Genomic DNA, 27,172 nt, shown 5'->3' on the forward strand with positions numbered 1-27,172 from the left:
GTTAAGGTTAAAAGAGATTATGTTATACGTAAACTTGGCATTACTCCCATTCGGACACTGAATAAAGCCTTTTTCTAGAGAGAAAATGAGAGAAGAGAGAGAGAGGGAATGACAAAATATCTCTCCCCCCCTCTCCTTCTCTCTATCTGTCTCCCCCTCTCTCTCTCCCTCTCCCTCTCTCTCTCCCTCTCCCTCTCTCCCTCTCCCTCTCTCCCTCTCCCTCTCTCTCTCTCCCTCCCTCCCTCTCTCCCTCCCTCCCTCCCTCTGTCCCGCGGCCTGGATGAGCGTAACACAAAAACAAATGTAACGGTGTTTGCCCGGGCCAATCTCATATTGCCCCCCCTATGTGGACACTGACCCATGTTACAAGGCATAATAGTGTGGTGCATCTGCTGGCTTACAGGACTCCTGAGTCTCCCGCTTGATGGTATTATGGGGAATGGCATAAGGACTGGCTTATGAGGTAATGCTGAGTTATACTCACTCATGGTACAGCGCCTCCATCTCTTCCAGACCCCCAGCATAGTAGGGAGGAGTCTCTGAAAGAGAGCCTCTATGTGCACCTTCTTCCAAGTGACTCCACAATCAGGACAGAAGTGATATCTTTCTTTGGCATCCTTTATTGTCACCACACATGGACAGCCGCCCATCATAGCGGCCGGTCTTCTAGCCGCTCAACTCAGGTTGCCAACCCAAAGGAAGTCCCTGACCATACACTCCCAGGCAAGGGCACTGAAAGCAGGTCTAGCTCTTCCCTTACTCCCTGATGGAGTAAGAGGAATAGTCTTCCACACCACTCCCTTGAGGGAGGGCCACAAACACTGCCAGAGCCCTGACAGGTTGCTGGATAGACTCACCTCACTCAGATGGTGAGGCACACACTGACTAAATTCAGGAAGTGCTGCATATTATATAGATTCAGTAGGCACCACCCCTGTGTCACTGTAAGTGGACACAGAACCTGATGTCACTTCCTTCACTGAATAATACACAGCACAGGAGGTGAGGGCAAACCCCATGATTACTCCTGGCAAACGTGTCCTTAACAGGGATTATTGCACAGGAGGAGAAGACATGTAACCCCAAAACTACACAGGGCTACACATACATAATGTCATGCATTTCAAGGTTAACTTTACATGACATTAGGCCTGTGCTAATTAGATGTATTCCGGTCATTGTTTTGAATATAATTATCTTTGTGGATATGTGCTAACTTCAGGGAAAGTAATAAAGATAAAACCGTGTCAAAGCTCCAGGAGGTTGGAAATAAAGCCTTAAGGCAGTGGTAAAGTGATAATAGGAGTTGACACCCGAAAATAAAGGATTAAGGGGCTGCAGTTTTCTGTGTTCAGATAGATAATGGTGACAAGGAGGGGACACAGGGGGGACAACCAATTGTGAGGTGCTGTCACTAATGTCCCCCTTACCCTGGCTATGCCCGGCGTGGAGTACCCTTTACTCACGATGATACGCCGCCTTGATCATCCTTTCTTGCTGCAGCTGCCCTGACGCTGCCAAAAGCGTCACCTCCAGGCATCCGGTGGTGAAGCAGATTCTCATTCACAGCAATAGAACAAGGTAAGAATCAAAAATCCAGCCGTTCCATGATACAAAAAGTAGGCACTCACCAGCAAAAAGGGGTTAAAAAGTTATACTTTAATGGACTACATAAAAAACAAAAAAACAGACAGTACTAACTACTCTTCCACATGTTTCACGCCTACTGTGGCGCTTTCTCCTTGAGAAAGCGCCATAGTAGGCGTGAAACATGTGGGAGAGTAGTTAGTACTGTCTTTTTTTGTTTTTGTTTTTTATGTAGTTCATTAAAGCATACCTTTTTAACCCCTTTTTTGCTGGTGAGTGCCTACTTTTTGTATTATGGAGCGGCTGGATTTTTGATTCTTACCTTGTTCTGTTCAGGGAAAGTAATGTCTGTTGCTGTTTTAGGTAACATCATGTTATAAGACCTGATATAACAGCTTTGGGATGTAGCCCATTGTCCTAAGCATTTTATATTCACATATTTTGAATAGGGCTTCACACTTTCCTGACATAAAGGAGACTTTATAGCATATTAAATCAGCATCACTTAATCATGAAGAGAAACCTGTTCAGTGAAGAAAGATCCTCTTTGCTAAGTATTCACCTTTTTATTGTTTTGATAACATCAGTTGTTACCATGGAAACCTCTGTTGTTTCAATGTGTGTGGATGACAGCAGTCATATTAATTTCCCTGGCATGCAAATTTCCAGCAAATGATATCTTCAGAATTACAGAATTTAAAATGCCTTCGATTGCTAAATACAGTGGTAGAAATAAATGTTTTAGAAAAAAATGTTTTTTATGGCAAGTACAGTTGAGTTGATTTCTTTAATGATTAGGTATTTAAAGATGTCTACCACTTTGCTTCACAAACCATTTTATTGAACATTTTCAATTTTATTAAATAATTTACAGTGTGAATAGATTAGGGTTTTTTTGACATTTGAAAACTATCACAGAAATAATCACATAATTAGGTGATTTCTTGCAAGTTTTAATGAATTTCCAGCAATGTTTCCAAAAATCGCCTTTATACTATTATGTGCAAAGCACTTGGGTGAGATAAGCAGTAAATATGTGTGAAACATTTGAAAAGTGTTGGAAAAAATGACAAACTGCCAAAAATCTGCAAGTAACAATACTTATCGGAGAGAGTTCAATTTTGCTCTAGTTTCGCTGGTCGTCTTGCAAAATTCTTGACAAAATTAGATTATGCAGTGAAAGTTTGTCTATGTTAAAAAGTGAAAAAACATGAAGCAAGCTTTAAAAAAGAATGACTCTACGTTTCCATCATTGCACACAAAAGTATTCGCACAAACTGGGACAACATTGTGCACCTCTAGTAAGAAGTTTGTATAATGTTATATTTACTATGTATGCAACAACCAAGGTGGAAATAGTGTATAGCAGGGGTCTCAAACTCAGTCCTCAAGGGCCACCAACAGGCCTAGTTTTACAGATATCCCTGCTCAATCAGTGGCTTAGTAGAAGACAGAGCCACTGATTGAGGCACCTGTGCTGAAGCAGGGATATTGATAAAACCTGGCCTGTTGGTGGCCCTTGAGGACTACGTTTGAGACCCCTGGTGTATAGGCTTATTGTCTAAAGTAATTATCATGCAGTATACAATATCCTGTTGCATATTGTAGGAACCATCATGGCATGGGAAATGTTGACTCGGTAGAAGACAAGAAACAGTAATCCTTGAAACATCTGTTTACTTTGCACCTGTCGATATTTGAAATCAAAGTTTCATGTGATTTAATGAAAATTGAACAGGTACCAGATAGCAGTACTATATGTAACATGCATATTTGCTTGCTGATGTGTGCTTATTAACTGAATGCATTTTGCAACACACTCTCTCTGCTGACATTATTACACGTCGAACAGGGATCATTTGAAAACGGGAAAACAAACAAACCGATACAAACTTTAATCAGTCTTCTGCTGTGTTATTTGGCCATTCATCTGGTAAGTTAATGAGGGCAGCATGACAGAAATCAATAAACATTGCAGTAAAGCTTCATAATACTGTATTTTGTTAGAGGGAAATCTCAAACATGAAGTCCAGTTTTAAATGGTATTGTAGGTGCTGTTATTTAGTTAATGTGTTCACTTAGCTTATCTGATTCGTCCCCCGTTGCTAATTAAAGGTGCAATCCCTGGTAGCTGACCAACAATTACTTTTAGTAAAGAATTTAATTTAATTGGCTTCCTCAAACAAATGTGACTATACTTAAAGCAGAGATTTGGCTGCTTGTGTTTTTGGTGGGGGTTGGGAAATTAAGTACAAATTCATTTTTATTAGGGCGTGTGAATGTGGGGTGTCTGTATTAATAGGGTAGATTCTTCCTTTATCCCACCCTGTGCTTATCATAGAGCCAATAGATAAGGGGAAGGAGAGAGAGCTGGTCCTGGCTGTTCAAACGCTGGCTGTTTAGCACATGGTAACATCACACAAAATGGAGTAGCTAGAGGAAATCAAAAACACCCTAATGTATAAAATTGCCATGTTTAGAAATTAACTTAAAAGAATATAAAAAAAATACGGTTATGTGTCTAATTTTGGTTAAATAGGGCATCAATCATCCAGATTTAACCCTTTAGACATGTCATTCCCATGCGTTCACTTTGGCCCGAGGAGGGACTGCCCTTTAAATGCAGTGAATATACAAATGAATATACAAACTCTCACATTTCAAAAGAACAATGGAAAGTAATCCGTTTACCTTCCTCATTTGCCTGACTCGGAGAGCTTCCCCATTCCATTCTTTGGCACAATAATAGAGCACATCAACTTCTGCATTAACACTCAAGTTCTCTGAACAGAAATGCAAAAAAAAAGAAAGACAATGGAATGATGATAATATTTGCTTCTCTTTTTCTAAGATTTTATAGAACTGCAATAAAAAAAAAAAAAAAAAAAAATACTCACTTTTTGTTTTAAATTGTCCTTGACAAGGCATATTCCACCTGCAAAGGAGACATTGTTAAAGAAGACATTAAAGTGGATTGGGAAATAGGTGCAAATGAACATTGCAGAGATCCTTTTTAAAAAGGACTGTTTACATACCACTTTGACAACTGGGTTGTAGAACATTGCCACATCAAAAACAGAATAGTGACAACTCGGGCAAGAGAATGGTTCACTATCTTCCACACCATGCTCAGGATCTCGTGAAGAGGGGACATCTTTGACTGCTCTTTAGACGTTTCTAGAAGAAATCATACACATGAAATGTACAGTATGCCTCAGTTGTACGTTTTCAAGTTGTTCAACAATTATGCAACTGGTTATAAATGATGGAGTATTTTTCCTTTTTATGTGTTCCCAACTAATACTTAAGTACTGAAATAATATAAGTTCCTTTGTGAATCCTCCATAGTTTGGCCTGCAACTACTGTATGTAGAGCAATCCTGTGCATGACTGTGGATGACCACTCACTTGCAACTATGTAAATATTATTTGTACTTAGGGATCAGAGACTCCTGGCAAAACATGCACTGACTCCCGATGATATCTACGGCTGCTTATTCTCTGTACCCACTCTCAATTTCCATAACTCTCCACCAAATACTGCAGAAAAGTGCTTTTAAGTTCCTACAATAGGCAGAAGGACACCACACACAAACAACATTGTAAATGTTTGTGAGTTGTAATTTACGTGTGTGTGTTAATAACAATTTCAATTAGGTTTTTAGAACTCCTAGGAGAAGGAACGTTTCATGATGAATACTCTGTGATTGCAGTACAACATACAATGGTTGTTACAACTTAGCTTTCATGGACACTACCATTTTTTCAGCAAGTCTAGCACACTTAGACTAGTTGGATTGTTGAAAGTTATGTAATCTGCTTTAATTGTAGTTGAAACAACTTGCAATGCCAAGTAAAAGTAAGAAATGTACGCTGTGAGGTCTGACAGAAAACTGTTACGAGATAACTATCGTGTTCGCTACAAGTGTCAGTCTTGTTTCCAAGACTTGTATGCCTCCTTGTCATTTTACATCTCATTGTGTGCCTCTAGATGCATATCTCCATATTTTACTGGAGATCTCAAAAGCTTCTATCACAGTGTGTGTTCATTTAAATGTTCGAAAGCAAAAAGTAGAGGCGCACCGGTGGCCTTCAAAATACAAAAAATATTTAATGGACAAGGACCCACGTTTCGGTTCACACGAGTACCTAGACCGGAGTGCTACTACATTTTGCTTTCACGTTATCGGCGGTTCGCGCGATTTCACTGGACTGTTGCTGTTGAGCATCTGTGGCACCTATTTCAAGTACCGAGGGTGCACCTGTCTTGGGTGACTTCATGTAAAAGTCTGTGAATTTGCTGCGCTAACTTTTTCATGTTTTTCTCTTGAATAACTAATGTTTTTGCGAAAGGTCACATTGCTCTAAAATTCACAAAAACAGACAGAGGTGCAACAGTTTTGCCCGATTACCATGAAATTCTACCATTTTTCACCAGTTTTCCACACACAACAGGTAGTAAATTGCGGTATGTCAAAACAGTCATGTGATCTTGCCCATTGACTTTTTAAAGCTTGGCCATTTAGTTTTTACTAAGTTTGCCGCTTTCACCGGTTTCCCATTTTTCACAAAGAAAGAACTGCAAATCCTGCTTGATTAGTAAACCTGAGCGAACAATTTACACATCTCTGCTCAATTAGTCCTATAGTGCATATTCCCATATTACTCTGCTTCAACACGTTCCTTAAAATCCCCACAGTATGCATCAGTATCAGTATTGTTTCATCCAAACTGTACAGTTATTGTGCCATGTAAATAAAACATATGTGGGCTAGGAACAGTAAATGACAATTAGAGAGGCCCAGTTGTAGGATGATTGCTCTGGAACGGTGTTGAAATGGTATATTATCCCATACTGGCCTGATAGTTTCAGTCAATTCTATTGTGTTCAGAATTCACTGGAATTAGATTACTTTTATAAATTAAGTACTAATTATAATATTTAATACAATCAAAAAACTACCAAAACAAAATTTGTTTAAAGAAACACTATATAAATAAATAAATAAATAAAAATGATAGCGCTAGTGGTTACTAGGTGTTTTGATAAGCTTCATAGTTACAATGCTATAATTAAAAATATATATTTTTGTGGACGTTACATTTTTATGTTTCATAAATAATGTTATTTCATTACTTTTTAAATCCACAATCCAATCCATCTGGAGCTCAATTAAAATGATGATAAAGCCTTGTTTCCCAAGTATAACCATACATTATATATAAAAAAATAAAAATCCAAGCTAATGTTATGTTATGCAATCCCATTTATAAAACAAAGAAATATAAAAAGAAAGCATTGAACCTCTATAACAGCTAATGCCGCTGTTTGGTTTCTAAGCATGAAATGTACACCAATTATTCTACATTTTTGTTATAATCCAAAGCAGTCAAGAATAACAGATCAATAAATAATATTGATTCAGGAAGCAGTCACTGCTACATATCCCAACCTTCTAACATTCTGAATGCAAACGTTTCAAGCATTGACCCCAATGCAATATGCTGTATAGATGTCTCCTCCTTGCTTAGAAGGTTTCAGCTCTGTGCAAATTAACAAGGAAATCTGACCCATTTCATAAAGTTAAGGCGGTTATTCATTAAACTACCATAGTGCAGATCGGGGCACAATTGCATGGAACTCACACTGAAGTGAATAGAAGTTTCCATGCGATGCTGCCTGCTCAGCACTACTGCAGCTATATGGATAAGGGAGGATTCACTAAACACCATTAAATCAGGGCACATAAGGACATGGAACCTAAAACAGGAACAGACACGTCATGTTCGCCGAGTTAACGTGGTACTGAGCTAATTATTTGCAAAAGGAAATCGTAATCAAGCACATTAGCATAGACTTAATGTCATGCTATGAGTTGACTTCCATAATGCCAGGCTGGCGGCGTGTGCAGCTGAGATCCCCGTCTGCAGGGGGAAAGACGGGGGCAGCGTGGCGGGGGCGTGGTGCTGTTACACCATCCAGACATTGAAAAAGTCATACTGCAGGCCCCGGATAGGACTACTGATATTAGATTAGCTCTGACTTAACTAACATATTGTTACTTAACCACGTTAACCTTCATTTAGTGCAGTTTAGTGAATAGGGGATTATTACTAGTGTCCTCTAACCCAGCAGTGCGGAAACTAGGGGGGTGCGCTTGTCGGGGCAGGAGTTTTTGCTGGAGGGGGGGGGGGCGCGGGCAGTTGCAGAGGAACCACGCTCTTCCCCCAGGCATTTAATTAAATGCTCTGTGATCACATGAGGCCCCTGCAACACTCCACTTACCGGATTCAGCCATGGCAACACGGCATGAAATGACGCCAAGGACCATGTGATGTGACATTACACGCATCAAATTACCCCGTAGCTTCATTAGACGCGGATACAAGGTGGAAGGGGGGGGGGTGCGAGAGTCAGGGAAGGGAAGACAGGGGGGCGCAGCTTCAAAAGTTTGCGCTCCCCTGATCTAACCCTATGTTCTTTCTGGGAGAAAAAAATAACTTAGTGTTATGTTATTGTCCTTAGTTTTACCACTCATACCCAATAAAGAGAGCAAAAAAGGCGTTCATTGAATGTTAGAATAGCTACCTAGGTCATGTTCCAGAAGGACAAATTCCACAAAGTCACAAAAAATGAAATCAAGAAAAAATTAAAACAGCTCCATAGATTACGCAATGGTGAAATAAACGCAGCACATGCCCCCCAATACAAACGATGAAAGATCAATAGGACACAGTCTAGCTGTGTCCTTTTTTGTGTAACTTTTTCCTACTTACCTTTGAATTTTGTCTTTTTGCATGTTTTATTTTGGTTAATTTTTTATAATTTGACCATACTGCATGTGGGGCTGTGTTAAGTGTGAGGCCATCATCCTTTACATTTTTAGTTTTTATACGTGTGCATAGATGTCATATTTGTGTCTAATAAACCCTTTTTGTATTTTTTTTTAAAGTTCCCCTGTGTGTTTATATGAGGTTCTGTTTTCTGTATGTAACAGTGCTACATGTACTTCACCTAAAATAAGCCTGTGCTTTCAACAGACTAGATAATATATCAGATATTAGCAGATATATGTATTCATATATTTTATTTGTATGCCATCAACTATGTACAATGCCCCAGATAAATAGAATACAGAACACATTACACAGAAATGAATAGTAAAATAGGGATAGGTGCTTCAAACAGAAAAGAACAGCTGCCTGGAAGAACGTATAATGTAAGTAAAGCCTCCTCGGTCCAGGCAGGTACTGTATGCCAGCTGACTGATGGAAACACAAGACTAATCATGTACTGTATGTGTGCCACTGGTTTGTTTTTTAAAGCATTATGTTTAATCAACACAGTCTGAAGCATAAAAAAGTAGGAGGATGAAGCCAGCAGCTCTATGAGCCTATGTATCAACTGAAAGATTGACCTTGATTTTGTGTCATAAATTATAGTGCAAAAAAAGGCACTCTTGCCTGTGATGGTGAACGGGTACCCAGGCCATAAATAAAGGTATTATGCCCGGTTGGGGGCCCCTGAGCCATATTGGGGAATTGTGAGTGTCAGCTCTTCAACCCAATTGTGGTATATAACTGCTTGTATAATAAAGATGTATGTGGTTTTACTGTTCCACGAGTGCTAACCAGCAGGTTATGTGCAAGGCGTGAGAGTCAGGGGTGATTTTACGGTAAAATGTTGTCAGGGTATGTTTGGGTAGAAGGGGCCAATGTTGCAGGTTACCCGAAACATGCACTCAGGACTCCCCCCAGATTCCTGAGGACATGAGGAACACAGACCACCAGATAAAATCCTCCTTAGAACGCAGTTTGCAGCTCACCGCCAAATTCCCCTGCTTCAGAACAAACCAGAGCAGTACGGCCGGACAGTAACTGGGTTACATTCCAGGTCCCGGGATATGCCCGAATCTCAGGACCCAGTGAAGGGTTCCGTAACTCTCTCTTTAAGTTAAAGCGTAGAGTGTCAGCTCTGCAGCCAACTGCTGGCTGCAGTCCTGTGAATGTGTATAAATTGTCTATATGCGCCCAGCTAGGGAGGAGAGGGCCATATCACCGTATTAAGGGTTAATGAATACCCACAACCTACATGGGGCATAAGGGGTTACGCCAGCTCAGGATAAAGCTGAGAGTTTATTGGGGTGTAAGGAAAATGGTTGTCAGGTTAGAATAAAACTGTGGTAAGTTAGGTTTTTGAAGTAATGTCATAGGAAGTAATTTAGTATGGACAAAAAAGCCATTTGCTTAGGAAGCTGCTCCGCCTCTCGGTTTCAAAGGACCAACTTCAAAGGCCAGGAGATGAAGGTGTTAAATCCTTTGTTAGCAGGAGGGGGGTGAAGGAGACTGGATGGCACCCGGTAAGAGGAGCAGGGTCCCATCTGCTAAGTGTTAGGTGGGAGGGGGAGAGCAAAACAGATTTCCCTGACATATGTCTAGCTGTCAGGGGAAAGGCAGGTCACACGGCTGGGAGCCTGTTTGGGGCCTACCCATCTTCTCTTCCCTACGGGAAGGAGTGAGTGTGAACCAATACTCTGCCTCTGCGAGGGAGGTGGGGAAGAGCTAGGATGACTGCGGGTGCCCTTGGCGTATAGTGGCGGTCCAGGGACCATCTTTAGGGATATCTGAGCCAAGAGACTGTATCTGGCAGAAGACTGCTGAGTACCTGTTGTGTTACTGCAGACCGTAGTAATAAACCGTTCCTGTTTGCAATATAATCTTACACAGCAGGAAAGATGAGCTCTGAAACAAGAATGGGGATTTAATTATCTGACAAGCATACAAGGGGGGAGGTACGGTATAACAAGATAGATCAGACTATTTGAGAGAAGCGTACCGACTCTTAAATGATGAAGAATCATACCATAAATTGGAATATGATCTGACTACTGAATATTCCAGCAAATTAGAGGAACTCCAGACTGATGCCAAATTGGCAGGTATACTAAGTAATAAGGAATTTCAATTTGTTTTCAATTCTAATCCCCGTGTGCCTATTCTGTACCATATCCCAAAGATCCATAAGACCTTAATTGATCCCCCAGGCCATCCAATTGTGTCGGGTACCGACTCTATCACTGCCAACCTTTCACGTTATGTTGACACATTTTTGGCACCCATGACCTCCGCACTTCCATCATATCTTAGAGATGGTATGGAAGTTTTAAATTTACTTAATATAATTTGGGAGGATAATTTTATTTGGGCCACTTTGGATTTCAGCTCACTATACACGTGTGTACAACATAGATTAGGTATTAAGGCAGTTGCACATTTTTTACACCAACATAATAATTTATCAAGTCCACAACAGGACTTTATCATTGATAGCATTGTATTTATTTTGCATCACAATTATTTCCTGTTTGAGGGTAAATACCTTTTACAGACCAATGGAACGGCCATGAGCACTTGTTTTGCCCCTAATTATGCAGGTTTATTTATGGGTCTTTGGGAAGAGGAATATGTTTTGAAGGATAATGGTTATCGTCAATATTTGGTCTATTATGGCAGATATATTGACGATATTATGATTATCTGGTCTGGATCTAGGGGAGAATTGGATGAGTTCATCAGATTTTTAAATGAGAATGATCAGAACATTGTTCTCAGTGGAGAGGTAGATCCTATAAAAATTATTTTTTTGGATCTGTATCTGAAGGCGGTAGAACATCGTATTGTGACCAAAACCCATTTTAAGAAGGTAGATGTCAATTCCTACCTTGATTACATTAGTAATCACTCTGAAAAATGGCTCAAAAATATACCGGATGGTCAATTTCTATGGGTTCGATGAGGTTGCTCTGAGCCAGGGGACTGTGAAAAACAATCTGAGGTACTTAAAAAGAGATTTTTGGGAAAAGGCTACAGTAGCGATGTGATACAAGAATCCCTGGATAGAAGTTCACTTGTACGTAGGGAAAGATTATTGGTTCCTAAAGATAGGAGCCAGTATTCTGAAAGTGACAAGGCACCAATGTTTATAGCTGATTTTTGTAAGCAGGAGTCTAAGATTCGGAAGATTATGTATTAACATTGGGGAATTCTGAAAATGGACACTATATTGCAAACAACGTTTCCTGCCAAACCCAAGGTAGTGTTTAGGAAGGCCAAAAATTTGAGAAACATTCTGGCCCCTAGCACTTTAAAAGGGTCCAATATACTTGTTCCCAATAGTGGGAATTTCCTGGGGAAACAATTTGGAAATTACCGATGTGGGAAATGTATTATGTGCAGATTTATGTCACAGGGTAAAACATTTGTCGATGACCAATGAGGGCGGGAATATAAAATCAACCAATTTATTACATGTTTAACAAAATACGTAGTTTATGTTATAAACTGCCAATGTAATAAATATTACGTTGGTAAAACCATTCGGCCACTCAAGGTACGAATTGGTGAACACGTAAATGGAATAAAGAAAGCCATGCGCCTGATAGAAAAAGGTAAAAAAAAAAATCACAATTTGGCACAACATTTCCTTGATCATCATAATGGGTTGGCAGAAGGGTTACGTTTCAGAGGACTTGAGGTTGTGGAGAAAGATATTAGGAAAGGTGATACGGACTTGAAACTTCTCCAAAGAGAGAAATTCTGGATATATTCTGGATATATTCATTACATAGCAAAACACCTGGGGGCTAAATGAAATTATAGAACTTAATCCTTTTCTTAGATAAAACTTAATGATTAAATAAGGAGGATAACTTCAGTGAGAATTCATCATTGTATTTGTTTTTTTTTAAATAGCTCCATATATTTTAATGGATAAACTCATTTTGAATTGTTGACTGATAGTTTTAAATAGTTTTTGAATATTTTTTAAATAATAATTAAAAATCATAAAGTTAGTGTTTTAAATGTAACAAATATAAAATGTAAGAGATCTAATATAAATATAATATAATGAATAAATTAGTTTGTGATTTACTAATTGGAGAGTTTATATAAACACTGGTTAAAGTTAATTCTATAGAATAATTATAATTTGATTTTATCTCTGAAAAATTATGATTTTTAAAATGTAACATTATGATTAACCATTAAATTTGAAATACTGATTTGGTATCCCAGTGTTGATTTGTTGGTTAGGTAGTTTCTCCATTACAATATATTTTTATATATGTGATTTTGTATATGCTTGTGGTTTTTTTTTTAATAAGGTTTTTTAAAAGTGGTTTTGTATTTTTTTTTAAAGTATAGTTTTTTAAAAGTATTTTATTATGGAATTGTATAATGTTGTCATGTTATATATGTATCATTCATGGGTGTATTGTATGTGTGTTTGTTAGTATTCACCTGATATAGATGAGCAATTATCCAAATTATGCACTTTAATCTAAGCACCTGGGGTAATTTGTGTAGACCCTATTAAATGGACACATCCCAGTGTGCTTGGAATACTCCTGAAGAAGCACATGAAAGCGTGAAACGCGTAGAGGGTTACCATACAGTCCCCACAAACCAAATGATATGGTTTATGTGTCTGTGGGATAGGTTCGGCATTTGAACCTCCCCAAAGATAAGCAATTTTTAGGGCTGCTATAGCTGGGCACGCAGCTCTAACGAGAGGAGCAGGTTCTTCCTGGTAGTCAGCCCCTGGTTTACTTCCGGTTTGACAATCGTGTGTTGATCTGGGTCAGTTGGAGTAGGGTGACTCTGCGGATCTCGTGGTGTTGATGTCGGCGGAGTGAGGGGATTTGGATTGATCAAGTGGCTGAACTTCACTGTAAGTTTTTAAGTTACTATATGTATAATAAATGTGAACTATTTCTTTGACGTCCTGCCTTCTCTGCGCTCCTTTCTTTGTTCTATGTTTGCTGTGCCCCGGGGCACGCAGCCTAAACCTCATTAGTCCACTGTTGACTCCTTTTTCCCGGTTACTGAGTTGGAAGTTTCTAAGCTGATTTTCTCTTCTCCCTCTACCATGTGCCCTCTTGATTCCACGCCTTATCAGAACTCCTGTCTTAGTCCCCACTCTCATCCATAATCTTTAATTACTACCTGTCATTGGGCATTTTCCTACCTTCCTCTAAGCATGTAGTGGTCAAAAACACCGTAGATACTACGTGGAATACAACCGCCAAGTATCCCTCCTGCCTTTTGCCTCCTAACTGCTAGAACGTCTCGTGTTCTCCCATATGATCAATGTTCTTAATACCCATGCCCTCCTGGACCCTTTACAATCTGGCATGCCTTTAGCATACTCCCAAGGTGGCAAAGCAAAATGCTAATATAATTCAGTGTTCTGAATTAAACTGTATGAAAAGTAACACTTTTGGTTTGTTTGTCTGAATTCTGCTGTAATATGCTACAATATAAAGCCTGGGATTCAGCTGTAGCTTGCAGTAATTCATGCAATTCCTGTTGGCCAAAAACAGCATAATGTTTAGGCCCCTTCGACTGTGCAGTGTTTGAAAGAGTTAAAAAACAATAAAAGTGAGGCAATCAAAAGTATTTGAAATGGCAAAAAACAACATTTAGAGGCGATTTTATGTGCCGGAGCATGTTTTCGGCCGCTTCTGCACATATACAATCAGCCCGGTAAAGTCATACTGTGCCAGGACAGCAAAAATCCCCTTATCCCTTCTATCATGCAAGTCCTTAAAGTAATTGTAGTACAGCTTACTACCAAGACCGTAAAGAGAACACAGACCACATCATCTAGATCATACACCAGGAAGGAAAATGCTGAATCAGGTCCTGTTGGTTCATCTGCGGTTAAACAATTTTGAAGCTACAGTAACTGACCACAGTAAACTTTTCCAACTGCTCATTTCCTTAATACTAAAAACGTAGTCAGGGCAAGAAGTGCACAAATAATTTGCAAGCGAGATCTATTCACCCAGGTTTCTCACATCTCTATTCACATATTTATTTCCCAAAGCTTGTATCTAAGGTAACTAACTTGTAGTAGCGTATAAAGAAGAAATGCAACCCCTTTCCGCTTCAAACTACTGCATGCTAAGTAGTACAGCAATGATTACTTTCATTATACATTTCTCCTTTGTGTGTTTTTAAAATGTTAACCTGACGGTTCTTTTAAGGATCAATAATCCAGGGCATAAAATCAAGTCTTACTGAATATTTACCCACCACCACTGCTCACAACACATTGGGCCAGCCAGGGCCCACTTAATGGCTTATAATCCTGCAAGCAGGCCTACCATAGTGACAGGCGTATAACATTTAGTATAGCTTGCATTATATTTGGTGTAAATGTAAAAATCTACTCTAAGTACAGTATAAGACACATATGCAATAATCTTAATTGCAAATGTACAGGCGTAATACAATACACATTGAAGGGAGTGATATTGTGAACACTCGTTTCTGTGTATTAACACAAATATGTTATATGTTGCCCACAATGCACCTTTGCCACATAGAATGGTACAAAATATAATTAACTAGCTGGAAGTACCTGGCGTTGCTGGGAATTCTAAGGAACCAACCTCATCTCTCCCTCTTCTCCCCCCTCCCTGTTCCCACCCCCTCTGCTCTTCCCCCCCTCCTTTCTCTCCTCCTCTCCTCTACTCTCCCCCCTCCTCTAACCTCCCTGTCCTTCTCTCCTTCTCTCCTTCTCCTCCTCCACCTCTTCTCCCCTCACTTTCATTTAATACCTTATGATGTCCCCAATTCTTCCGGCCTCTCCCTCCTTCTCCAGGATTCCTACTTTCTCCTCACGTGCCAACTGACTTCCTCTCTTTCTTTCTTTGTCTGGTTTCTGTGTAAACATTACAGCTATCTGACTCTCCTTATCTGCCACCCGCCTATGTGCATTATGTCACATATGAGATACATAGCCTAGAGGGTTCAACACCCAGTGGCTGACTTGCCAAGAAGTGACACGTTTTAGCTATGCCATGGTTTTAACTATTCCCCGTGTCATTTATTATTATTGTAATATACATAATAACTAAAAATATTAAAATCCAAGCACAAATATGCTAATGACTAAAGTATTTTTTTAGTATTACTCTATACCATGGATTAGGATGAAAAAGACAGATACAGTTCTTTTATACAAGACAGGTATTCTACTTGTATGGTAATACCTTCTAGGTGCTAGAAAAGAGGATTAGCCTCAATACTGACTTCACAGTTGCTAATTATAACAATAAGGCCAACCCTATAGTCTAAATACAAATTAGACATAGTTCCCTCTAATTTGTATGCAGCAAAAATATGAAACCACTAAGGCCTCGGTCAGGGTAGCAGAGACAGGAGGTGGAGGGCGCGCGTCCGTGTGTGCGCGCGTTAGTCTGCTGTGCTATGTGTGCACATCATCCCCAGCAGACCTTTTCAAGCGTTCAGGAGGCGGGTCTACAGACCTCAGGTCAGTGATGGGTGTCGCTCTGTTCAAATCATTTTCAAGAATGATTTGATTGGCTAACGAAGTATCAGTGACGCTGCTGCAGCTTGAAAAAACAAGTCGAGTTGTTTATGCAAACTGTAGCAAGCGTCAACTCCGTACTTCGGCGACAGGGTAGCTGTTACCCTGACAACCGCTATTGAGTTTAAACACTTTGTTTCAGACGTGCACGCCCATATAAGCGCGCACACGTTGCGAAGCAGGCACCTTGAACGAGGCCTTACTCATAAAACACCTTCAATATATCAAAGAACATATTGCACAATAATACTTAATAGCTGTTTAGTATTCCATCCATACAAACTGATGCAAGAAGGCAACAGAAATGAAAGTTTCAATGATGATTTAAGAATAAAAAATAAATCACAATGCAACCATTTTTAAGAACCAAATAGTGTTATGGCATAAGACAGCTTGTCCTGGAACCAGATTCCATATTCCTCTGTCTCCCTGTACAGCTTGGGATTTATTTCGCCCTAGTTTGGCTGTCTGTTATTTTCCCTGTCTCAGCAGCCTGCTGCATGTGAAAAGGCAACATTATTGCCACAGCCTGTGTTGGTTGCCTGCAGCTCATATTCTCTTAGCTGAGAGTGGGCTATTCCCACCCCCTGTCCTTGCTGACAGTTAGTATAGTCTCACTTCCCTTCTAGTGTGACCCTTGCTCCTCACTTCCTTTTCACCCTGGACACTGAGTGAGTACCTGCCTGCTATTTAGCCCAGCAAGGCCTTTATTGTTTTACACTGTCTCAGCCTTGATACACTGCACTTCAGACAGAGAATCACTCTCTACCCACACTACATCTGCAAGCACCTATCTCCCTGTGATTTTCCCTCAATAAAACTAAGAAAGAGAAAAGGACTTGCTTGTGCTTTGGAAGAGGGGAGACATGAGTTAAGCTTACTGGAACTAATCATACATCATTCGTGACCCTGGTTTCAGGAAAGTAAATCAAAGACCGTGTGTTGGGGAATCACACAGGAGCTACTACTCAAAGACTTTATGCTATACAGAATAGTCTCTGCACCCCAGGACAAGCAAGCAGCTTTACACTGCCAGACAGGGCAGCAAGCTTTATACAGCAAACTGCACACAGCCTGCAGCCTTACGAACAAGCAAGCAGATTTACACTGGTCACACAGCCGGCAACCTTCACTCAAGGCAGCAGCACTGCAGTCAGACTGCAATATACACAGAACTTTGATTGCCTTTCTCTGTCTGAGTTCACCCTCTGCACAGCTTCATAGTGTGGGACTACCATCTCACCTTACCCTGCGCACGTCCCCACGGCCAGCGCCACCAAGGGCCACGCCAGAGGACGCCCGCCAGGACACGGGTCAGAGCCACCAGACACCTGTGAGTACAGCTACCCTACGCTGAATGCTGCAGGACACTGCTCGGCATCATCTGAGACAGTCGCCCATCGATGACGCAGGTAAAAGACCGCACGCCACACGCACTGGCTAAAGGCCTACACACACCTACAGCATGGCAGAACTCAGGGCCTCACCAGACATCACGCAGGAGAATGACAACTCAGACACAGAGACCGCTGCGCAACTGCAACAGGCGCAGGCAGACGCAAGGCCTAAACGGACAGTCACACTGACACAAAAGGCCCGCAAAAAGTACAAAACTGACATTGGAGCACACCGCGCTAAACTAGAGTTGGCCTGGGAAACAACCAAACTGGGAATACGCAATGTTACTAGCGTTGGCAACTATGCGCAACAGCTCGAGCAGGCAATAACGCAATTAAGGACCGATCACTCGTGTTACCAAGAGCTGTCAGAGGCATACATTACTTACCTGACCAGGGCCAACACCCGCGAAAGCCTACAAGAAAGAGACTTACAGAGTAACATTGACCTGATACGAGACAGCCGCGTGCGAACCACTATCACGGAGGCTGAGAGTAGGAGAAAAGATTTTTTGCTGGAAACCGCATCACAGCGCTCAAGCACATCCAGGCATTCAGCAAGGTCAGCGCAATTTAACGCGTCCAGCGCAAGCGCAAACGCCACCAAGGCACGAGCTACCGCAGAGGCCGCACGTGCCAGGGCCGAGTATAGTCGGAGAGAGGCAGCTGTAAGAGCAGAAAGAGCGCGCATAGAAGAGGAGGAGCAGACAGCCGCCGCTAATGCTGCCACAGCCACTACGCGTAGGAAAACCGAATTTGATGTGGAACTAGAGGCACTTAATCAAGAGAAGGAAGCCGCCGCCGCCATAGCCCAAGCTGAAGTCCTAGAAGCAGCCGCGCAACAGGACGGCGGGGAGCAACCATACAGACGGATAGCCTCAGAGGATCCAATCCAACGCACTGAAGAGCCTCTTCAGTGTAAACACCAGCGCACCATCTCAACACGGAGGGAGTGACTCCACAGACACCGAAGACTTGCTGGGTCCATGAGGAGAAGACGCTGCTCCTTCAATGGCACATGCTGCCTGGGACCGCCACAGCCGCAACAGTGATCCACACGCCAGCGCGCACACGGATGCACTACAACAGGCTCGCAATCCAGGTACACCCACACGGGAGAACACAGCCCCTCACACTGACCAGCAGTCATCACGTGTCCACGCCAAGAAAGAGGCGACCGCATGGACCCTCCCAGCAACTACCTCAGAATGTGACCAACACGCCAATGCCTCAGGCCTGACAGACATGGCCAAGTACATGATCCGGCGTGACCACCCCCAAGTAGGTCTTGACTTAGTGTGGGAAAGGCTAGAAGAGTTCTACGGTAGCCCTGAAGCAGTCGAGGATTCGCTCTTCAAAAGAGTCAACAGCTTTCCCAAGATCACAGCTAGAGACTACTCGAAGTTACGAGAGCTCAGGGACCTGCTGCAAGAGCTGGAGTTTGCAAGAAAGACCATTCCTTAACGGGTCTCAATGTCCTAGACTCAGCTCGTGGAGTGAGACCCATCTTGGAGAAGCTACCCTACAACCTCCAAGAAAGGTGGATTTAACAAGGCTCCAAATACAAAATACAAAATCCAATCCAAATGCAAGTCGCCTTCCCCCCATTCTCATTCTTCTTGAGCTTCATCCGCGAAGTGGCAAGGACAAGGAACGATCCCAGTTTCATCTTCGGTGTGCAAACCAGACCCAGTGCAAGCAGCCTGAGGAATGAGAGACCAGTGGCAAGATACAGTAACACTCAAACACCCATCTCGGTCCACAGGACGGACGGGTCTCCCACGACCTAAACTACTCCCGATCAGTCGGTCGCCGGAGACGAGGAACCAAGGGACCCAAACATGGAATGTCCCATACACAAGAAGCCACACCCACTTAACAAGTGCTTTGGGTTCAGGATGAAGTCCCTAGAGGAACGCAAGAGGTTACTCAGAGAATTCAGAGTTTGCTTCAGGTGCTGCGGTTCCACGACTCACCTGGCCAGAGACTGTAAAGAAGAGATCAAATGTGTAGTGTGCAAAAGCGACAAGCACATAACATCTTTACATCCAGAGGCGCTGACACTCCAACAACTCAACAACCCATCCTCGGTAGCACGTCTCAGTGCACCGAGGTTTGCGGAAAAGGAAGTGGCAAAATGTCCTCCTCCAAAATATGCCTTGTCGCAGTGCACCCCCAGGGACAACCTGAGAAGGCTATTCGGATGTATGCAATCCTCGACGATCAAAGCAACAGATCATTGGCGAAGACGGAGTTCTTCCACTTATTCAACTCACAAGACAATGCCTCACCCTACACCCTCAGAACCTGTGCAGGGTCAACTGAGACAACAGGGAGAAGAGCAAGCGGTTACGTCATACGTTCAGTGGATAACAGAGTGAAGATAGCTCTCCCCACACTCATCGAGTGCAACCACATGGCCACAAACAGGGATGAGATTCCCACACCAGACGTGGCACGCCATCACCCGCACCTCAGAGGAATAGCCAACTACATCCTGCCGGTAGAACAAGGCGCCAAAATCTTGCTGCTGCTCGGTAGGGACATCTTGAGGGTACATAAAGTCCATAAAAAGCATAACGGACCCCACAACGCACCATACGCCCAAAGACTTGACCTAGGATGGGTGATAGTGGGCAACGCGTGCACTGACAAAGAGCACGGACAAGACTATGTTGACGCCCGCAGAACGGTGATAACAGAATGTGGACACACATCCCTCTTTGAACCATGTCTTGGCCATCTCCAAGTGGCAGGAGATCCAAGTGAAGAGAAGGGACAAGGTCACACGCCTGAGATCGACAAGAACATCCTCACATCAGGGGGATGTGACAATGGCCTAGGATGCTTAGTGGTTCAGACAACCAAGGATGATGAGTCGACTCCACTGAAGGAAGAAAGTAACCTCCGAAAGGTGACCGACAAAGGGATCGTCCAAAAGACAATAAACAATTGGACGATCCTCCCGCGAGCAACGGCACGGCTAGAACGTACAGTTGTTCCTCTCCACAGAGTATCAAGCGACAAAGCAGCCACCTGTCACGGCTGGCATAGCCGCAAAAGATTGCGCCCTACAGGTGAACCCAGAGGGTCAAAAAGACTGTCCTCTCACACGTCAAAAAAGAGACAGTCGCAGAGACATTTCACAAAGGGATTTACTGGTACAAGGACAAAATAGACTGTTCTTCGTCATGTCCAGGGAGAGAACAACCTCCTGACGGCAGTTAACAAAGAGACACAAAAGATGTAAGCAAACGCCAACCTAAGATTGCACAAAATAGCTTCCAATAGTGCCATAGTGATGAAGGCGTTCCACGCAGATGATCACGCAAACGATCTCAAGAATTTGGACCTGGCGGCCGACACGCCTCCCATACAGCGGAGCCTGGGGATAAGCTGGAATCTTAAAACAGATACATTTACATTCCAGGTAGCCATCGAGGAAAAATCCTACACACAACGCGGAGTCCTGTCCACTATTAACAGTCCTTACGACCCGCTAGGATTTGTAACTCCTGTCACTATACAAGGCAAGTCTCTTCTCAGAGAAATGTCCTTCGAGAAGCAGGAATGGGACAGCCCACTACCTCCAGAAAAACGGAAAGAGTGGGAAACGTGGAAGTATTCCTTGAAGACTCTTGAACATCTTCAGATCCCACACCCTTACTCGCCTATATCTCTCACCGCTACACACAGCAAAGAGCTTTGCGTGTTCTTAGATGCCTCCACAAAGGCCATGGCAGCGGTGGCCTACCTAAAAACCACGGACGTGGGTGGAAGTTACCATATCAGGTTCATCCTTGGCAAGACTAAGTTGGCGCCACAACCCGACCACACTATACCCAGACTCGAGCTATGTGGCGCAGTGTTAGCGGCAGAACTGGCAGAACTTATCGAAAACGAGATGGACTGCAAACCAGATGCTGTCAGATTCTACACAGATAGCAAGGTGGTACTGGGCTACATATGCAACAAGAAAAGAAGATTCTACGTATACGTGGCCAACCATGTAGAAAGAATCAGGAAGTCGACCCAACATGGAATTGTTAAAACCTTTTTAAGGCCCATCACAGAGATTATCCTCCTAATGCCTAAATCGGATTATAACAAATAAGAACTGACTACCAGTTCTGTGGACTCTGAGAGACATTGTGGTGCACCAAGCTAACCTAGAGCTCTGCATCCACCTGGCCCCTTATCGAAAATGGCCAAAGGACTTTAAGCTGGTGGTACCGGCCGGTATCCCATCGTTATGTGGACATGAGCTTTGCATTGTAATGTTGTTGTATTGCACATATGTTCCACATATCCCAGGAATATAGTGGTATCTCCAGATACCAGACGGGGAGTGTCCTGGAACCAGATTCCATATTCCTTTGTCTCCCTTTACAGCTTGGGATTTATTTCTCCCTAGTTTGGCTGTCTGTTATTTTCCCTGTCTCAGCAGCTTGCTGCATGTGAAAAGGCAACATTATTGCTACAGCCTGTGTTGGTTGCCTGCAGCTCATATTCTCCTAGCTGAGAGTGGGCTATTCCCACCCCCTGTCCTTGCTGACAGTTAGTATAGTCTCACTTCCCTTCTTGTGTGACCCTTGCTCCTCACTTCCTTTTCACTCTGGACTCTGAGTGAGTAACTGCCTGCTATTTACCCCAGCAAGGCCTTTTTGTTTTACACTGTCTCAGCCTTGATACACTGCACTTCAGACAGAGAAGCACTCTCTACCCACACTGCATCTGCAAGTACCCTTTCTCCCTGTGATTTTCCCTCAATAAAACTAAGAAAGAGAAAAGGACTTGTTTGTGCTTTGGAAGAGGGGAGACATGAGTTAAGCTTACTGGAACTAATCATACATCATTCGTGACCCTGGTTTCAGGAAACAGCTAGACCATTGAAGTAAATGAGTCATACGGTATATACAGTATCAGAGCTAGAAGGCATCTTATGGAATAGCACCTCATAGTAAATATGGTACATGATGATGTTCTGCATTTTTATTGACTGCTGGTGCCAAGTCTGACACCGCAACCATATTGTTCTCTAGTACAAAAATATATAATTAAAAAAGCTGAGTATCACAGAGTACTGCTTTAATATTCATGGAAAGGCAATTAAACTGTCTAGCTTTGACTAAACATCTAAATATTGGATGGACAAACTATCTTATCATATTCCTACTTCATGTATCCTGCCTTTTGCAATTCAAATCATCATGTCATGTTGGATTTACATTATAACTTTGCAAAACTATAAAATGCAAATATGACTATGTAAATACTTACTGTACAAATATAAATTGTATACTGTACAGTACTATGGAAATCATCAGCCTACTTGTATTTAATAGTTATTAGGCAAGCAACAGTTTTCATCTGAAACAAAACAGATTTATTTTAAATTCTATATAAAAGTGCAACTTTTTGCCAGCATGATTTTGAACGCTAAAATTAATCTAAACTATTTTACAATCGACTGGATTTTTAGTTGCACAAACTTTACTGAGACTGTTTAAATAATGTGTGAAAATACTTTTATTTATTTTTAAGATAATGCATTACGCATTTTATCAAGTGTTATTTCTGGTTATACATGTAGCCATCGCTGGTCCAGACTGCCTCTCTGCCCCTGTCACGTAAGTCCTTAGTAGCTACAGGCTGTGGCAGGCTATCCTAGGGGCATGGCGAGTGTTCTGTGCATTTGTTTTCAAAGGATTACTGTCGGAATGTCCCTAATCAGATGTACTGTATGAAGGTTCTCAGGAGCTGGCAGGTGTGCTTGATATAACACAGCATACATACAATCCTATCTGATGAGCCATAATGATGATCTCAAAATGGCACAAGAGAACTTTGGACATGCAGTATGCAAATCAAAAGGAAAAATAATTTGTTTCTGTAAGGAAACCTTTATACGGAAATCTTTCTTCACTTATGTGTTCTATGCACCATCAAAAGAAGCACTTAACATTCTGAAGACATAAGAACTGCTGTCCTTTTAGGTATCTTTAAAATTGGGCATATACCACAAATAAAAAAACATGATCTATTCATTGTATGGGCTTTGGCAGTGGCTACTGCTCAAATATAATTTGAGTAACCCTTAATTATGTGCATCGTTTTTTTATCATACTGAATCCAGTGAATAATTGTACTGTATTAGAATTAGGAATTTGTTATTTTATTATTTCAATCAGCATTTATAGGATTTTCCTAGATTGGTACAAATGCTGCTTTAAAGAGGCAATTGAACATCCAACGTTGACATATGTCGGATTCAAGTCTGAAGTGGTTGAATGGATAAGACATTGGTTGAGGAAAAGGCGACTGTCACGTACGGCACACCTGTGAGCATATAACCTGCATACGGGACAAGGGTTAATACACAGCTCGCAAGCTGCCCCACTTTTCACCTGAGCAAAGGTCCCTCACATGGACAATATCTCCTCTAAATCTGTCTCCATACACCACCTTTCACAAACAGCATACAAGTGGGCATTTGACTTAGATACGCAAACCAGGGTTAATACACACAGCTACTCTAGCTAACTTGCCTTCCGCCTATGCAAGGTACCTCCAATGAGTTAATATTAACCCTTACTCAATTGCAATCAAATCTACAGTATATTCTGCCACCACCCGAGAAATGCAAATAAAAGATTTAATTTTAATAAATCTGCCAGGGTCTCAGGTTTCCATATATAATAGAAAAATTATGCACGAAAATCTGTTGGAGCAAAATGTGTTCAAAAATATAAATACTCTCTCAAGAGCGGGCAATCAGTTCATTCAGAGCCCAAAGCATTCCTTATTAAATGTTTTGATATAAATAAAAATACAGTGCTTAGATTACAGAAAAGGATTAGAAAAACATACAATTATAAAAAATGCAGAACAGTTTCTTAAAATAAAAGTATAAAATAAAAATAGAAAACCCTATAACATTACGTTACCATATATCAGGATTTTCCCCAAGAGGTCACTGGCGAAGAACTGACCAAGTCTTTGGTCCAAACACACATCTGTTGAAATCTGATTTTCATAAACCCTTGCTAAGCTTTAAGTACCATTTTTTCCCTTTGGAACAACATTAACCCACCCCATCGTAAATCAGCTGTTAGATTGACTGCTTTACGAGAGAGTAAAAAAACCTTACAAACGACGTTTAAACTTTCCTCAATATCTAAACACACTCATAACTTTCCTTCTGTAATACTTACACACCCGTGAGCTACATCAATAGATTCAGGAGTTCATCATGATAAGAATGAGACTAATTACTACCATCTTAATCCTAAATTTGAGCGACAAATGGATATCTATCCCCAAGTACCTCTTAACCATGGAGTGAGAGGTGTCAGCACATGCCCTCTGTGACACAGATTTGTAACTCTCTTATTATGCAGTGGAGATGACATCCCATGATATTATCATATTTAATAAAGCACTCTTTCATTTAATACTTTCTTAGCCCCTGAATCTTGCAGAACCCTCCAGAGAATGCCTTTGTAGCTAGCAATAAAAAAGGATCTTGTTTATAAAGTTGTCAAAGGCCCATATTTTATTTCCATCTCTGGCAAAACAACTGCCCTTATCTCAAGACTCTATCAGCTCCATGTAACCCATCTGGTACTTTTGGTGGGCCATAAATGATAACCCACCAATTAAGTTCTGTTTGAAACCCAGTACCCATCCATGACAAGCCTGGACCTGTCATAAACTCAATACATTGTATTTTAAAACCCACATTTTACTTTTTTAACCCCTGAAGCACCAGATGGATTAAAATACATAATATCTCATGATATTATCATGACATCGACAAACAGCTGTGGTAAGTGGTATACATTCAGAGGTGGGAAAGTTGACCAGTGGAGTAGCTCAGGGATCTGTACTGGGAACAGTGCTCTTTAATATAGTCTCTAATATCAGGAAAGACGTAAGGACCTCAATGTGTACAGTTTAGTGGTGAGAAATCAGAAGGAGGATATGATTGAAGCTTTCAAATATATATAGGGTTTCAACAAAGTACAGGAGGGAAGAATATTTCAGAGAAAGTCAAGGGCTAGAACAAGAGTCCATGCTCTGAAACTGGAGGGTGGAAGGATCAGAGCAAATATGCAACTACTTCGTAATTGAATGTGTGGTGATTTTATGGAAAAGGCTTCCAACAGAGGAGATAGAGGCTAATACAGTAATTAAAATCTAAAATGAAAATGGATTTATAAAAATGCTGGGGATAGACATAAGGCTACCCTGAATATAAAAGAAAGCCAAGGATCAAATTAGGTCTGAGTTTTACAACGGGAAACTGGGAAATGGGCAGATGAGATGGACAAAAGGGTTCTTATTTGCTGTCAAATTCAATGTTTTTTGTTTCTATTGTATAGGGGCCAGTGTAAAAGCTCTGAGACTCAGGTCAGGGTCGGCCTTACCTTTGGCAGGGCCCGAGGTGATATGGCGGAAGCGGGGCCCTCCTTCTGCAGCATAACGACAACGTGACGCGTTGCCATGACAACAGATGCTGCTTAAGACCGCTCCGCATAAGGACATTCCCCCTCTCCCAGCTACAACCCCCGCCTGCCCCAGGCTGATCCGCGGTGCGATCCTGCGCCAGTTTGGGGACTCCCCAGATTCTTCCTCCAGCTCTCCCCTCTCCTGTCGGTTGGAATTTGGATCACGGCGCAAATAGGAGAAGGGAAAGGAGGGAGTGTGGAGCCCCCCAAAAGCATAGGGCCCAAGGCAACCACCTTGCCTTAATGCCACCCCTCATGAGAGATATCTATATGCACATTAAGCTTTTTTTTTTGCTTGTGGCTGTATGTAATATATTGTTGTATTGTATGTCTTTATTTATATAGCGCCAAAAGTGTACTCAGCGCTTCACAAAGAATACAGTACAGGGAATTATAATAATACAGTAAGTGCAGCAAAATCAGACAATAGGAAAGGAAAACCCTGCCCCGAAGAGCTTACAATCTAAGATGTTTGATGGGAGACTTACAGAGACAGCAGGTGAGGGAATAAGTGCTGTGTATGGCAGTGCTTGGCCACAATGGGTGGTAGGAGTGGCCGATTGTGGGATAGTAACCATGAGTGCAGGCTGATGGAATGCTTAACTTGTGGGGTGAGTTTTAAGGTTAGTGAATATTAGATCAGAAGGTTAACACCATTTACAGAGGAAGAGATGACAGGGATGCATGGATGAGTTCAGGTGTGTATGTCTGGGTTCAGGCCTAGGGGAGTTCCCCAGCAGCAGGAAGGAGTAGATAGAGGGTGTGAATAGAGGATTTGTGTGGGTGTTTTTTTATTGAGGAGTAAATAAGTTGTTGGGAGAGAGGTGTATAAATCGTGGTGCAGTGGAGAGTGGGGAAGTTAGAGAGAGCAGAGATGTTCACAAAGGAGTGAGGAAACAGTAAACAGAAAAAGCAATAGGGAGGGCATTTTGAGAAGCAGGAGGAGAGACAGGCCAGGTATTGGAGGATAGGAAGAGTACAAAGAATCAGAGCATTTTAGAAAATCAAGTTCTCACAGCTGCAGAGTGGTCATTGTGCAGAGTCAAGATCTTCCTCCAATCTTCACCTCCAAATTAATCTTCAAAATTATCTCCACACTTTCAATGTTACACACAGCCTGCCTTGTATACTTGAACACATTCACTTGGCTAACAATTAAGGGAGGGGTCTGCCTATTCAGCTCATACCAGTTAGATGTTAATTTGATTAAAGTTCCTTCAGTTGTTAGATACCAGCTAGATGTTAAAGCTTACAGACTTAGTTACATGGTGTAATGGTAC

At 41.8% G+C, this 27,172-nt stretch overlaps 1 protein-coding gene across 2 annotated transcripts in view; it reads right to left on the bottom strand.

Annotated features, from left to right (window-relative positions):
• The window catches only part of OTULINL (OTU deubiquitinase with linear linkage specificity like), an 81,827-nt gene that overhangs the window by 33,586 nt on the left and 21,069 nt on the right, over nucleotides 1–27,172 (bottom strand). For both annotated transcript variants that reach the window (XR_012799152.1, XM_075585936.1), the window contains exons 2-4: nucleotides 4,623–4,764; nucleotides 4,485–4,522; nucleotides 4,279–4,370 (exon numbers count right to left, since the gene is read on the bottom strand). Coding sequence is in view for 1 of the 2 variants with exons in the window: in XM_075585936.1 (XP_075442051.1) it covers nucleotides 4,279–4,370; nucleotides 4,485–4,522; nucleotides 4,623–4,764 (272 nt within the window). In the remaining variant the exon portion in view is untranslated. The remainder of the gene's footprint in view (nucleotides 1–4,278; nucleotides 4,371–4,484; nucleotides 4,523–4,622; nucleotides 4,765–27,172) is intronic.

This window comes from Ascaphus truei, chromosome 2, assembly GCF_040206685.1.
Source record: "Ascaphus truei isolate aAscTru1 chromosome 2, aAscTru1.hap1, whole genome shotgun sequence".
NCBI classification, from domain to species: domain Eukaryota; kingdom Metazoa; phylum Chordata; class Amphibia; order Anura; family Ascaphidae; genus Ascaphus; species Ascaphus truei.